The following is a 15450-nucleotide window of genomic DNA, read 5'->3' on the forward strand; positions in this document are numbered from 1 at the left end:
CCTTTGCCCCTCAAGCCATTTAACACTTTTAATAATCATATTGATTATTATTTGAGTGAATGTTGTTAAAAATCTTTTTTATGCTTTTATGTATTTATTTTTGGGTAGACACATGCACATACAGAGATAAGAGGACTGCTTACAGGAGTTAATTATATCCTTCTACCTTGTGGGTCCTGGAGACTAAACCTCAGGCTTGACAAGTAGACACCTTTATTCTTTAAGACATCTTGCTGGGCTGGACAGATGGCTTAGTGGTGAAGAGCACTGACTTCTCCTCAGAGGTCCTGAGTTTGATTCCCAGAAACCACATGGTGGCTCACAACTGTCTGCAATGGGATCCAACGCCCTTTAAAAAAAAAAAAAAAAAAAAAAAGACATCTTGCTGGCCTTACCAGCTAGTTTTTCTTTAAGATGGTGAGATCTACTTGTCTTTTTGTTAACTGAGTACTGGCATTAAAAGCTTGTGCCTAGTTTTGCCTTAAGAAAAAAATTATCTTCTTTATCAGAATCTCTGTCAACATAGATAAATTTATTTCAAAGAATAGAATAAAATAAGTTGCACTTAGAATAATGCTGTATATTTACTGAAGAAATTTAGGGACTTGGAGAGATGGCTCAGCTCATAAAAGTATAGACTGCTCTTGTAGGGAACGAGTTTAGTGCTCAGCACTCACATGGGGGATGTAGGGGAGCCTTATATCTGCCTGTATCTCCAGCTCATAGGGGATTCGATGCCTCTGGACTCAGGAACCTGCACCCAAGTGTCCATACCACACACTGACATATATCCATGTCACTCAAGATAACTTTAAAACAAAACAACACAAAACAAAACAAAAAAAGAACATTTGAACTTAGCCAGTATGACATAGCACATAGGAAGTAGAAGCAGGCAGGTCTTTGAGTTCCATGACTACTAGGACTACATAGTGAGATCTTGTCCCAAAAACAAAAAAAGAAATTTAAATTAAACATAATACTGATTAGACTTAAATTTAAAATTATATTGATGAGAAAGAAAGTTAACATCTAGTCTTAGGTATAAGTTTAGTTGTTAATGTACATTGTTAGTTCCATTCTTGAGCAGATGATTGAATTATAGCTTTTTGTTGTTTTTCAAGACAGGGTTTCTCTGCGTAACCCTGGATATCTTGGAACTCATTCTATAGACCAGGCTGGCCTCAAACTCAGAGATCTGCCTGCTTCTGCTTTCTAAGTGCTGGGGTCAAAGGCGTGTGATACCACTACCTGGCTGAACTTTTAAAAATAGTCACAGAGGAACTAGAATGGTGGTCCAGGAGTTAAGAGAGCTAGTTAGTTGTCTTAAGAGGGCTTGAATTCAGTTCCTAATACTCACATTAGGCAACTCATAAAACAGCTTGTAACTCCAGCTCCTGTGGATCTTATACCTAGCCTCTCGGGACATATCTCAGGACATGTATGTGTACATACATACATACTTACATACACGGATACAAAATTAAAAAATAAATATACACATATATCTTTACCTAGCATATGTACATTGTGAGTTCTATCCTAGGAATACAAAAAAGAACCAGCTTAAATGGCTAGTCTTGTAGAAATGGCTGAAAATTGTGTCACAATGTGGTAGCTTTCGGTAAAAAAGTAAAATATCTCATGCCAGTGGTGTGGCCCACACTTGTAATCCCAGTATTTGAGAGGGAGAGATGAGAGATTTTGTTAAATAGATATATCATAATAAGATAAAGTGAGAAACATCTGCAAAAGACTGTTGACTAGGGAGAGGGTTTGCAGGGCCAAGGGTGCCATTGATGGGTGTATGTGTATTCTTAGTGTGTGTGTATGTATGCCGTATGCCTGCAGTGACTGGAGGAAAGAAGAGGATGCCAGATGCCCTAGAAGTGGAAGAGGCTGTATGCCACTATGCAGGTGCTGACAACTGAATCCACGTCCTATGCATGAGCAACAAGTGCTTTTAATCACTGAATTGTCTCTCCAGCTCCCCTTTTTTATCTAGTCAAAATTATTATTATTATTTTATTTTGAGACAGAGTTTTCTGTGTAGCTCTGGCTATTCTGGAACTTGCTCTGTAGACCAGGCTGGCTCAAACTCAGAAATCCATCCATCTGCTTCTGCTTCTGAGTGCTGGGATTAAAGGCATGCACCACCATGGCCTGATTTGGACAAAAATATTTTAAGAGGATAATTTTCAATATTTTTTATTTTATTATATTTTAATTTTGAGATAGCTTTCTCACAATATAGCCCCGACCTAGAACTTGATATGTAGACAATGCTAGACTTGACCTCAAACTACTTCTGCCTCCCTAATTCTGTTATTACAGGTATGAGCTACCATGGCCAGCAAGAATAACATTTCTTAGACACTATCTTGTGCTATATATTACTCTAAGAAGTTTTTGATGAAGAACTTATCTCTTACTGAATTTATGGAATAGAAGTAGTGGAAGGGAGAGTTTGTTTACATAATGCTTGTATTCACAAACAGACACAAAAATCATGGGAACTTAGTATTTACTATGTAGCCATTGAAACACTGGCTTCACGTCCACATTTTAGTGTTTTTGTTTTGTTTTGTTTTTTAATGTTTTCCCCCTTGGTTTGTAAAGCAATAAATTATACCTTTGTCTTTTGAATCATATCTTAGGAGTTAAACAAAAGGCAAACTCAGAAGGACTTGGAGCATGCGATGCTATTGAGACAACATGAGTCCATGCAAGAACTGGAGTTTCGCCACCTCAACACTATTCAGAAGATGCGCTGTGAGTTGATCAGATTGCAGCATCAGACTGAGCTCACTAACCAGCTGGAGTACAATAAGAGAAGGGAGCGAGAACTGAGGCGGAAACATGTCATGGAAGTTCGGCAACAGCCTAAGAGTTTGAAGGTACCGTTAGTGTAAGCTTCTTGACAGAGGCATGTTTTTAGTCATTGAGAGGTTGAGTTGACTTAATCCTTTAATTTTTAGCATGCTTACTTGGGTTCCTGTGTGGACTACCTGTTGCCCTGTTGCTTCATCATTTGCTTGTATACTTTGTATAGTAGAAAAAGAATAACCATAGAATTTAACTGCAGAAATTCTTTTATTTATTTATTGTTATTATTTATTTATTTATTTATTTATTTATTTATTTTTTGGTTTTTCGAGACAGGGTTTCTCTGTGTAGTTCTGGTTGTCCTGGAACTCACTCTGTAGACCAGGCTGGCCTCGAACTCAGAAATCCACCTGCCTCTGCCTCCCAAGTGCTGGGATTAAAGGCTTGCGCCACCACTGCACGGCAATAAAAAATTTTTTAATGTAGGTTCTGTCTCAGTATAGTGAGTGAATATATTCTTACATTTATGCTGAACTAATATAACTTATAGAAATATATCTCCTTCAATGTTTGTTTGTTTGTTTGTTTGTTTGTTTGTTTTTCAAGACATGGTTTCCTGGCTACCTGGAACTTGCTCTGCAGTCTTGAAGTCAGAGATCCTCCTTCCTCTGCCTCCTGATTGCTGGGGTTAAAAGTGTGCACTTTTCACATCCAGCTTAATAAAAAATGAATAGAAACCTTTTTAAAGGCAAAGTCTTAAATATTTCTATCTCAGAAATATTTGTTGAGTTTGTCTTATTCCAAGGAGTTTGTCCCTGCTTTGCACCTTAGCTTTTATTAGACCATTGAAAGAATAGTTAACTGACTTTAAGATTTTCTTCATATGTTAAACAATAAAATAAACTATTGCTGTAGATGCCACATGCATCCTGTAATTCCAGCACCGAGTAGGCTGAAGCACAATGGAATTCAAGGACAACTTGGTAAACTCAAAACCTTGTTTCAGAATAAAATATTTTTTTAAAGGGTTGGGAATGTAAATTAATAGTAGAGTGTTGTCATGATGCCCCAGGTTCAGACTTAGTATTGTAGAACAGAGGGAATGAACCATTGCTGAGTATGATTCTATCTAACTTACTTTTCTTAAAGAAAAGACAGTTGTAATAATTATTTACTATTGCACACCTCAAAGTTAATCTAAAGTTTTTTACATAGATGCCACAGAAAGTAGGATCTATTATAGATTGTGGTTAGAGTTGAGATTATCATGAAAAGAAAAGAAATTGGAGTGAAGTGTTCTAAATGACCAAAGAAACCTGTTTTAGAAACTTTAGCTTGTCAGTGTTTATAACTACCATGAAATTTAGATTTACTTCATGAATATTTGCCAGATGCAAAAAATACCTGCAATTTTATTGTATAACTTTGTGGTCTTCTTCTCTGTTTTATTTCTGGCTTTATTTATATATAGGTGTTAGTATACACTATGCCAAATGCTTTGAGCCATAGACTCACCGCTCTCTCTTCTTTTTTCTTTCCAGTCTAAAGAACTCCAAATAAAAAAGCAGTTTCAGGATACCTGCAAAATTCAAACCAGACAGTACAAAGCATTAAGGAATCACCTATTGGAAACTACACCAAAGAGTGAGCACAAAGCTGTTCTGAAAAGACTCAAGGAGGAGCAGACTCGGAAGTTAGCCATCTTGGCTGAGCAGTATGATCATAGCATTAATGAAATGCTCTCCACACAAGCTGTGAGTTTGCTTTGTTTAGGCAACACAAATTTAGTACCTCTTTCTTACTACAACCCAAATGAAATCCTAGCAATTGAAAGATAAATTGGGAATGGTAGCTCTTAATAGCCCAGGAAAAAGTAGTAGTCACCCATATTCTTCCTATTCTTAGTATTGTTTGGGGAATGCATGGTGTACCTAGAATTTCACTGTTACATTTAGACACATGATCCTATAATGGCTCCCCACAGGTGTGAATTCCAACAGCTTATCAACATCAAATGAGTAAGCAGGGATATGGTGGCACATGCCTTTAATCTCAGCACTGGAGAGGCAAAGGCAAGAATATCTCTCATTTTGAGGCTAGTCTGGGCTATAGAGTGACTTTCAGGACAACCAAGGCTATACAGAGAAAGAAACCTTGTCTCAAAAAATCAGGGGTATGGGGGACATCAGATGAGTAAACTGTAAGCAAAGTGTATTTCTCTGAATAGGAATCTAAGCAGTCACCCTGGAGGGCACAGATGAAATACTGTGCAAGTATTTTCTTAAAAGGAGGAATAGTAAATATTTTAGACTTTGCAGATGAGGAGGTAAAATGCAGGATATTGTATAGGTACTTCTAACTATTACAAATGTAACCACATCAAAATGTAAAACCCATTGTTAGATACTGGACTGAACAAAGATAAACAAGCAGCTTGTGTGCTGTGCTTGTTGACTCTGTCCTGTAATTATTTCCACTAGAGATGGAGAGATTGAACACTTTGTTACCCAATAATATTCTAGGTTTAGCATAGTTATCCAGGCATTTTCAGAACAGCTTATGACAGGATCTTTTGTCATATAATATTAGTTATTATTTTTCTTTTTTAGGGATGTTCATGGCAGGCTACAAGAAAGAAGTTATATAGCGTACAAAAATGTAGTCTGTCTTCTCTCATTCTTCTTTTCTGTAAGTCATGAATGGATAGTTGACAGTAGAATGAATCAGTTTTTCTTCTTTCTCTCAGCTGCGTTTGGATGAAGCACAAGAAGCAGAATGCCAGGTTTTGAAGATGCAGCTGCAGCAGGAACTGGAGCTGTTGAATGCATATCAGAGCAAGATCAAGATGCAGGCTGAGGCCCAACATGATCGAGAGCTTCGAGAGCTGGAACAGAGGGTCTCCCTTCGCAGGGCACTCTTAGAACAAAAGGTATAGATAATAGAAGCAAGAGAATTGTTCTGGGTTTTTTTTTTAATCAAAAGAATTAAATATATGTATGTGACCATAAGTTTGGGATTTGGTAGGGGCGTATTTTCTTTTATTGTATATTTATGGTGCGCACGCACGTGTGTGTGTGTGTGTGTGTGTGTGTGTGTGTGTGTGTGCGTGTGTGTGTGTGTATACACATGTGCATGTGAACCCAGGTTCACAGCTTTTATTTTTTGGCCTGAGGATTGACCCTAAGACCTCACCCTTGAAGACAGGAACTCTACTGATATCAGCAGGGCTTGTATTAGATTTCTTTCATAACAATGTTGTTTTCAAGTATTCAATAATGAACTTTAATCTTTATTTATTTTTTGTTTTGTTTTGAAGACAGCATCTCATTATATAGCTCTAGCTGTCCTAGAACTCTCTGTCTAGACCAAGCTGGCCTCAAATTCACTGAGATCCCCCTGCCTCTGTTTCATGGATCCTGGGATTAAATTTATATACCACTGTGCTCAGTAATGAACTTTTTAACTATTGAAGACTATTGAATTATGAGAGGAGGAATGCTACCTCCATTTCCCCTTCCTTCCTTCCTTCCTTCCTTCCTTCCTTCCTTCCTTCCTTCCTTCCTTCCTTCCTCTCTCTTTCCTTTCTCTCTCCTTTCTTCCTCTCCTTTCTCTCTCTCTCTCTCTCTCTCTCTCTCTCTCTCTCTCTCTTTCTTTCTTTCTGAGATAGAGAGAGAGACAGAGAGAGACAGGGTATCTGTATAGATTAAAGAAGAGAAGGAGCCCGCCCACCAATGGTGGTACACAGCTTTAATCTCAGCACTAAACAGGCAGAGGCAGGCAGATCTCTGTGAGTTCAAAGCCAGCCTGTTTATTCAGCTAGTTCCAGGCCAGACAGGGCTACAAAAGACTTGTCTTAACCCCCCCCCCCCCCCCGCAAAAAAAAGTAATAATAATTAAAGTATCCATAAAACAGCTGTTGATTATCTTGAGTAGTTATTGCTTCTTTAGTTGAAACATAAAATGATATTTTTGCTCCCTTTTCCTGTCTTGACAGATTGAAGAAGAGATGTTGGCTTTGCAGAATGAACGCACAGAACGAATACGTAGCCTGCTTGAGCGTCAAGCCAGAGAAATTGAAGCTTTTGACTCTGAAAGCATGAGATTAGGTTTTAGTAACATGGTCCTTTCTAATCTCTCCCCTGAGGCATTCAGCCACAGCTACCCAGGAGCTTCTAGTTGGTCTCACAATCCTACTGGGGGGCCAGGACCTCACTGGGGTCATCCCATGGGTGGCACACCACAAGCTTGGGGTCATCCGATGCAAGGTGGACCCCAACCATGGGGTCATCCCTCAGGGCCAATGCAAGGGGTACCTCGAGGTAGCAGTATGGGAGTCCGCAATAGCCCCCAGGCTCTGAGGCGGACAGCTTCTGGGGGACGGACGGAACAGGGCATGAGCAGAAGCACGAGTGTCACTTCACAAATATCCAATGGGTCACACATGTCTTACACATAATAATTGAAAGTGGCAATTCCGCTGGAGCTGTCTGCCAAAAGAAACTGCCTACAGACATCATCACAGCAGCCTCCTCACTTGGGTACTACCATGTGGAAGCTGTGCATATGGTATATTTTATTTGTCTTTGTAAAGCGTTATGTTTTGTGTTTACTAATTGGGATGTCATAGTATTTGGCTGCCGGGGTTTTTGTGGTTGGCTTTTTGTTTTTAACTTTTGGAAAAATTTTAAAGTGGAAATACATAAATATTTCATGTATGTGGCAAAAATTGGCTTAATAGAAGGGGTATTATCTGAACAATATAAAAATAAAATGAAGCAAACTAATCTGAATCATCACTTTAGGGTATCCATAGCCTAAGAAATTTGTTGGAAGATGTAAAGCCTTCCTTCATATTCCAAATTCTGTGAGTCACTGACAGCAGGCAGCATCCATGCTGAAACACATTCTTACTGAAATATACCTCCACTCCTCACCAGTGTGTTTGCTTTATTTATGAATTGATCTGATTTTTCAACCTCATTTGGACTAAAAATCAGAAGACCATGAACATTAAAAGATTGTATTTACCCTTTCAGTGGCAGAAAATCATGTAGTTCTTTGCTACAAACTCAGAAATTTGTCAGATTTTGTAGGTTGTATCATGATAAGATGGAGTTGCTTAAGGAGATCATAAGCTGTGTGGCTATTGCACTAACAAGCCAGTGAGCTTTCAGAGGGAGAATTTAGAGGACCAGAGGGGCCCCTAAGAAGTTTCTGTGATAGGAATGTTCAGCAGGGAGAAGGAGGTAACGTCTATATAACCTGACATTTTGTTTCTTGTACAATATCTCGTCTGATCCAAATCATAAGACCCCAGACAGTACCTTTGCTTTGTAAAAAAATGAAGACATATAGCCAACACAAAGCAAATGCCAGAGGTATTGAATTATGCCATATTTGTGAACTGCCATCCATTAGAATATTCATTCACACTACATAGATATAATTTTATTATCCCCTTTTTTGCTTATGGAATTTCCTGTTTACAAGTAGCAATAGTCAAGTATTTAAATACTTAGTTGCCACCAGGAGTCACTGAGCCAATGACTCCCAGCTGCTGACTAATCTTCCCACTGTAGTTGTTGCTTCATTTTCAGGTACTCTGTGCTTAATTGCTGTTTTTGTTGCTGTAGTACCTTACAAATTCTTAATTCGTTGAGACTTAGTGACCATCTGGGTCCACGTTAATATCCCATAATAGCAAGTTCCCTTTGAGAAGTCTCTAGCTTTAGTGCTAAAATACTACTGAGAAAGAAACTAGGTAGTTTGGTGAGTGAAAGAAAACAAAAGTTGAAAATACTATGTAGTGGTCAGGGACCACCTACATTTGTGGAGTGTGTTTCGTCTGTTCTTCAATGAAGGGGCAATCCAGTGTTCTTCATCAATGTTAGTTAATATCCCATTGCTTGTGTGGAGCTTGAGTTGGTGGTAAACTAGGGCCAATGCTCTCTTTTAGTGAGAGACCAGAGGTTTTTTATAAGTTATTGTCCCTTTTCATTTGTCTTGAAGAGCTCTTGCTACTAACTCTGGATCCTGCTTTTCATTTAGGTAGATGGGAAGCATTCTCTTAATCATAATTAGAACATAGCCGGGCGGTGGTGGCACACGCCTTTAATCCCAGCACTTGGGAGGCAGAGGCAGGCAGATTTCTGAGTTTGAGAGTTCGAGGCCAGCCTGGTCTACAGAGTGAGTTCCAGGACAGCCAGGGCTACACAGAGAAACCCTGTCTCAGAAAAACAAAACAAAACAAAAAAAACCAAAAAATCATAATTAGAACAAACTAGTGACCAAATTGTCATCTGCTACTATGGATGTTCTTAGTTTTCTTAACCACATTTTGTCTTGTCCAGGTATGTCAGTCCAGTCTCCATGACTTACCTCCTTCAGAAGTTTCTGACATTGGTTTGAGGATTTATGACACTAATTAAAAAGAAAAATTAGATCAGGGTGTGGTAGCAAATGCCTATAATCCCAGCATTTAGGAAGCAGGGGGGTAGGAATCTCAGGTTCAAGGCTGCCTTCGGGTGTCTCAAAAAAGGAAGAACAAAAGAAAGGTAGATGCTATTGTATAGGACCTTTGAAAATCCAATAGAAGGTTAATAGTATTCACACATACTTCTAGGCACAGTTTTAAACATATTCCCTATCAGTTTTTAGATAGACATATATTTGCTATGGCTAATGAAAAGGGCTTTTCTTTTAGTATTTTTTTTATTCAAAATACTATTAAAGATTTTCAAACAAATTGAAAATTCTATATGTTTGGAGGAAATAAGGGAAAGCTTTACAGTTTAATAGGCTATTCAAAACTATAAAAGAAAACCATCTTCAAAAACTATCCTGGCAACTGTCTGCTACCAGAGGGGTTAGATTGAGAAAGCAGATAAGGTATGTGCAAGACATTTCTAAAAAATCCAAACTACTACCAGAAACACATTTTATCACCCAGTGTGAGCGTCACTTGGTCAAATTTAGTTACGGAGTCCATTTTGATCATAATGCACTCTTACTAGTGTGATTGAATACTATCTGTCCTGTCCAATAAGGATTTCTGCCTCATCTAATCGAATGGCACCCAGTTTTTCCATGTAGGTCATTATATCTGGATTATACCATCAATTTAGTTAAAATGCATGTAGTTTGCACAATGGTTAAAATGACTAGGTTTGTGTTTATAACCTATAGTAACTTGAGAAGAATCATGTGTACAGCAGGAATTGTCACAGTAAAAATTGGTAGCAGGAAAATTTGAAAGCATTTGAAATGCCCTAAAATTAGGGCAGGTACTTTATGGGGAAAAAAAAAAGCAAAAATGTCAACATTTGACCAAATTAACACTACCTCCTCCTCCCCAGTTATTGGTATTCACTTATGATATGTACATGTGTTTAAGAAAGTGAAAGCATGGAGAACTTGTGTAGCACACCAGAAGTTGTGGATCTATATCTGGTATCCAGAACCTGACAGGGAAACGTTTCTTGTTCTCCCTTTTTTTGGGGGGTGGTCAGCATTTTAAAAATGCAAAACCTCATATGTTAAGACATTTTATTCATAATTAGAGTCCCTGCCCTTTGCACATAACTTTTCTTATAAACTTAGTTCTAACCCTAAATGTTGACATCAGAAAGTGTTTGCACTGTATAAACAATGTTAGCTGAAAGCATGTTTATTTTAAAAGAGCTCCTGCTCTCTTCCGCACATTTCTGTATCTAGAGATGAGTAGTCCTGCATTTGAGGTCACACCCACAGGTGAAACACAGCCTGAAGTCAAGGCCTTGCTAGTAAATGGAGCTTTGTACATAGTCATTATGATTTTTTGGCTGCCTGGACATCAAGTAAACATAACACTAAAGAAACTGTCCTGGAGATCCCATCTTGCTACTAGTAATTTTTCTGTACATCCTTTTCAAAAATTGAAAACTTTTTTAGATCATAAGGCAGAATTTAGTAATTTTGTGCTTTTGTAAATGTTTAGCATTTTAAACAGAATACATTGTTTTGGACACTGGAATAATATGATTTATTTTCACCTGTAAAAATGACTTCATTGTACTTGAACACCTTTGCATTTCTCCATTTGTGCCATTTACAAGTGGAAATAAATTGTATTATACCATGATCTACTGGCGTTTTAAAACTGTTACATGTGCACATTTGGAGTATAGCTATTTTCATTTGTATGTATATATTGTATATACATATGAGTGTCTATATGTGTGTATAGATGGATTGATATAACTCATTCTAAACATGTCTGCCAGGGCTCAAGTTTTATTGTTCCCACGCCCCGCCCCATGTTACAAGAAGACTGTGTGTGGTTTTAAAGAGTGAGTACTCTGGGTTGATGCTTATGAGAAGGTGATGAGTAGATGCAGTCTTTTTTTTCCCCCTTAGCACTTGTATGGGTCAGGAAAAAGTTAAGTAAAATATGATACTATAATTTACAATGCAGTAAAATTGTGCTAGGGAAGGAACCAGTTATTGTTTCCTTAAGTTTGTTTTACAATGCAATAAAAGATACAAGCTGCAGAGAAAAATGAACTCTGCAGTGATCACTGAGAAAGAAAGCATGCTGGTTTGAAGGGCTGTCTCCTTTTAACTTACCTTCTTGTTGCTAATAGTAAATTCTTTATGCACCTTCTACCACTTCTGAGCCGCTACTATTCAGGCAGAGATTTGGTCTAACACAACACACCTTTCTTTCTTTTGTTTTTCTTTTGAGATATGTACCCTTTCTGATTGGATGATTGATGTGTAGCCGTGGCTAGCCTCAAATTCCTAGCAATCTTTCTGTAAGCCTCTCAAGTACTGGGATTACAGGCATAAACCACCATCCCTATAGCCACAGCAATCCATTCTTTTGGAGGTTTTATAGTTCTGCATTTGTCTCATGTTCAGAATGTGAAGTGTCCTAATGTGTATTAAAGTCAGAAAATAATATATTTAAGGTATACTAAGTATGAATCTGCTATAATGATGAAAGAAATTCTCACTTCTTAGAGTCTTTTCTCAAGGAGCATTGGGCTGTCATCTTTGAGCTGCTTATCAAAATACAGATCATTATTGAATATAAACAAATTCTGTTTTTATTTTGTCCCTAATAACAGAAGTCTCCCTTCCATGGTTTTAGCATTGCCTTTTTAAAAAGACACTCACCCTGAGTTGTTAAGAACTGGAAATTTCCCACCCTCGGATTCCTTAAAGGATGAAGAGTGTGTTGTACACTCAGCATATGTGCCTCTTGTATGCAAGGACTACTGATTGAAGTCTGTTTTGCTGTGTCTGGTTATGTTGTCTGCACTTTTATGAAATCACTACAGTAGATCTACGTTGGAAATAACTATTAATTTGTAAAGAAATTTTTATTAAACACTGTAGAAAAAGTGAAGCTGAGAACTCTCGTGCATTTATATTTCCTACTGAATTCTGATAGCCCACTTTTAAAGTTGTATTGACATTTTTTTTCCTCTTTGATTATATTCAGATTTCCAAACATGTGCTGGCCTTCAGATCATAAGTATAAGAAATATGAATCATATCTGCCTACTGCAGGCTTCTGAAACTTGCACTGCCCATCCATGCAAAAAATAAGTATCTTAAGGAATAGAAGCAGAGAGCAAAAACTGGGGAACCTAGCCAGGCAGTGGAGGCGCACGCCTTTAATCCCAGCATTTGGGAGGCAGAGGCAGGCGGATTTCTGAGTTCGAGGCCAGCCTGGTCTACACAGTGAGTTCCAGGACAGCCAGGGCTATACAGAGAAACCCTGTCGATAAAACAAAACAAAAACAAACAAACAAACAAACAAAACCTGGGGAGCCATGTACTATGTCACCACATCTGTTAACTGTTTCCAGCAATCCAAACTGAAGTGTGGCTGTGTGTGTGTGTGTGTGTATGTGTATTGGGGGTTTTGTTTTGCTTTGCTTTTAAATATATAAGGGGTTCTTTTTTAAATAGAGGAAAAGTTAATCCTCTCCAGCAGGATGCCCACTGGATATAATAATATTAACATCTGTAGGTAGTTGGAAGTAGAGAAGAGAAGGTAAGACTTCTCAATGAATGAAAAAGGGTGTCTTGATGCTCAAGAATCCCCGCCCCCCAAAGTACGGGTAATTCAACCTGCACAGTTTCCTTTTCACTTGTAGTTTAACAATTATGAGTGAAAAATCATGTAATTATCTGTAAATATGTAGCTAACAAATTGACCTAGTTTCTGTACTTTTTTGGTTTTGTACTAAAGTTTATAGGTCTGTGCCAGCTAGAGAGGAGTTGCTGTCATTGCTAGTTGTGCTTCTAGCATATAACCCTGAGACCATCCTAGGTGACATTGTAGAGTTAATGCTTAAGTGTTGTTAAATGGGGACATGGAGATTAATCATTGGTCAGGTTTGAAATCTTTTGAAACTAAGTAATTTTATTTAATATGATTACATGTTGTCAGTCATGAGTGAGGTGTAGGGAGTCTCCCTCCCCCAGTGGCCATGTTTACAGAGTGTTGTCTATAAAGTGCAAGTGTGTTAATGTTTATGTAAATTATGCAGGTGATAACTTTATGGTTTGGGACTGTTTATGGGCTCTTTTAACTGAATTTTCAAATGAGATGAACTATGCTTATTGCTGGCACATTGATCCCACTTCTGGAGCATCTCCTACTTCCAGAATTCCGTACGTTCCTTAGACATTACCCCCACTTGACCTCCCTTCCTCTGATATGCCTTGTAGCTAAGATTTAAAAGACTGTTGAACATAGATGAGGGGAATGCATTTCTTAAAAATCCATGAACCCTCAATTGTATGCTTTCAGTATTGTGTTATATGTTTCTATGGCAACTTTGAAGTCAGTGGTTTAGAAATGAGATACCAATGTTAATGAAAAGTATGTACTCTTTGCTTTTGCATGGCTTGGCTTAGTATCCAAGGTATATTAGAGCCACTTGAAAGCATGAAGACCAGTTATATGGAAACAGGTTTCTCTCAGTGGCACATTTTGCTTTTTCTTAGCCCTTAAATACATTGCCTCGGCATGAACATTATTGTTAATATAAATTGTACATGGTCATTGAGCGAATTATAAAATTTTGAAAAGATGCAGCTGCCCAATATTTACAGTTTTGGTTGGTCTCTATCTCAAATAACAGTGTAGGTATTGGAACCCTTGTAGCCCGACTTGGGGTCAAACAGGTATATCGGTTTATCAAGGAAGGCATTGGCTCCCCCTGGGGTATTGCCATGCTACTGTCTTTTGCTGCCCATTCATTCCACATGTGCTGTTGTCCTTCCTTGCACTTCATACTCTCAAACCATCACCCTTTCTTCCTATTTTTTTGTCTTTTATTCCACATTAATGGGAATTGTGCCTATTTAGATTGCCCCTCCAGTTAAATACCCATGTAATCCAAGCCAGAGATAAGATGGAAAAACATTTTTTTTCAAGTTCACTTGGCCAGTAATTAATCTAACAAACTGTTTACCACACTATCTTGACACTTGATAGAAGAGCCTATTAGGAGTCACAGTGGTTTCGTAAGTAAAGCCCAAGTGAGGAGGGATGTGTGGGGTTTTCATCAGGAAATAATTTTGTTCTTGGTTTACTCTTTAAGATCCTTCTCTGCTAGTTTAGAACAGGTTAATTTTTTTTTAATTTTTTTAGGGAAATTTTTACAAAAATAATGGTCTGATGTAAATACCATTTTAAAGTACAGTGCACATAACTCCCTAGGCTGTTCCAACCTGACTATTTGTAAATGCTTTAGAGTTTTTAAATTAACACTTCTGTTGCTAAATACTATTTATGTAAGTCTGAAAAGGTTTTTAACCCATATAAAACACTTAAATAATGCAGGTTATTATGAGCAAGTTAGCTTTGAGAACCCCTCCTTTTAGTACATGAGAAAGCCTATTGCGCAGTAATGAGGTTGGAGAGCTATGAGAAATATGTATAGTGTATATTTTAAACAGCTTTGCTTGTATTGTGAAGATTTAAGAACAAACTTGAGATTTTTAAAGTTAACTATTAACACAATTTTAACATAAGTTATCCCACTGGGTTTAAAAGCATCTTGAATGTATAACCCTTCTGTAACCCAGGCTGGTTTTTGCTTTTACTGAACCATTCAAACGTTATTTATATTTTTAGTTTTATGTACTCATTTCTTTTTGTTTTCCTCAAACAGCATGTTGTTCTTGTTGTTGGGGTTTTTTTGTTTTGTTTGTTTTGGGTTTTTTTTTTTTTTGCACATGTAGAAGTTTTTTAAAAGAAGGAAATTGATACATGATTTTTCTCTAGATTTCTTTACTTCAGTCTTTCTACTAACCTCTTAAAAGCCATGGCATTCCATTTGCTTTATTTGTGCAAATGCCAGGGTTGGTTTTTATTTTTATTTTTGCTATTTACCTAAAAAGAGAGAGACAATGCTTCAGTCAATTGCTTTTTTATTTAAAATTTAAAGAAAAAAAAAAAAAAGCTGTAACCTTATCATTTCTGAGCAGACCATTGAGAGAGATGCACACCTGTCAGCCCAGGACCAGCTTTGGTGGCTAAAGGGAATATTTCAACTACGCAAGATGTTCTGTACAAAACGTGGCATATGTTATCCACAGTCTATTTCAGTTATTCCCACAAGT

General features: G+C 37.6%; 1 protein-coding gene across 3 annotated transcripts in view; it reads left to right on the top strand.

The window, feature by feature from the left end:
- Window positions 1–12214, top strand: part of Taok1 (TAO kinase 1) — an 85749-nt gene extending 73535 nt beyond the window's left edge. For all 3 annotated transcript variants that reach the window (XM_028759153.1, XM_028759154.1, XM_028759155.1), the window contains 4 exons: window positions 2658–2897; window positions 4368–4580; window positions 5573–5755; window positions 6821–12214. In XM_028759153.1, coding sequence (XP_028614986.1) covers window positions 2658–2897; window positions 4368–4580; window positions 5573–5755; window positions 6821–7282 — 1098 coding nt within the window. In that variant the 3' untranslated portion in view covers window positions 7283–12214. The remainder of the gene's footprint in view (window positions 1–2657; window positions 2898–4367; window positions 4581–5572; window positions 5756–6820) is intronic.
- The last annotated feature ends 3236 nt before the right edge of the window (window positions 12215–15450 follow it).

Source organism: Grammomys surdaster, unplaced genomic scaffold (assembly GCF_004785775.1).
Source record: "Grammomys surdaster isolate TR1022 unplaced genomic scaffold, NIH_TR_1.0 126278, whole genome shotgun sequence".
Lineage (NCBI taxonomy): Eukaryota > Metazoa > Chordata > Mammalia > Rodentia > Muridae > Grammomys > Grammomys surdaster.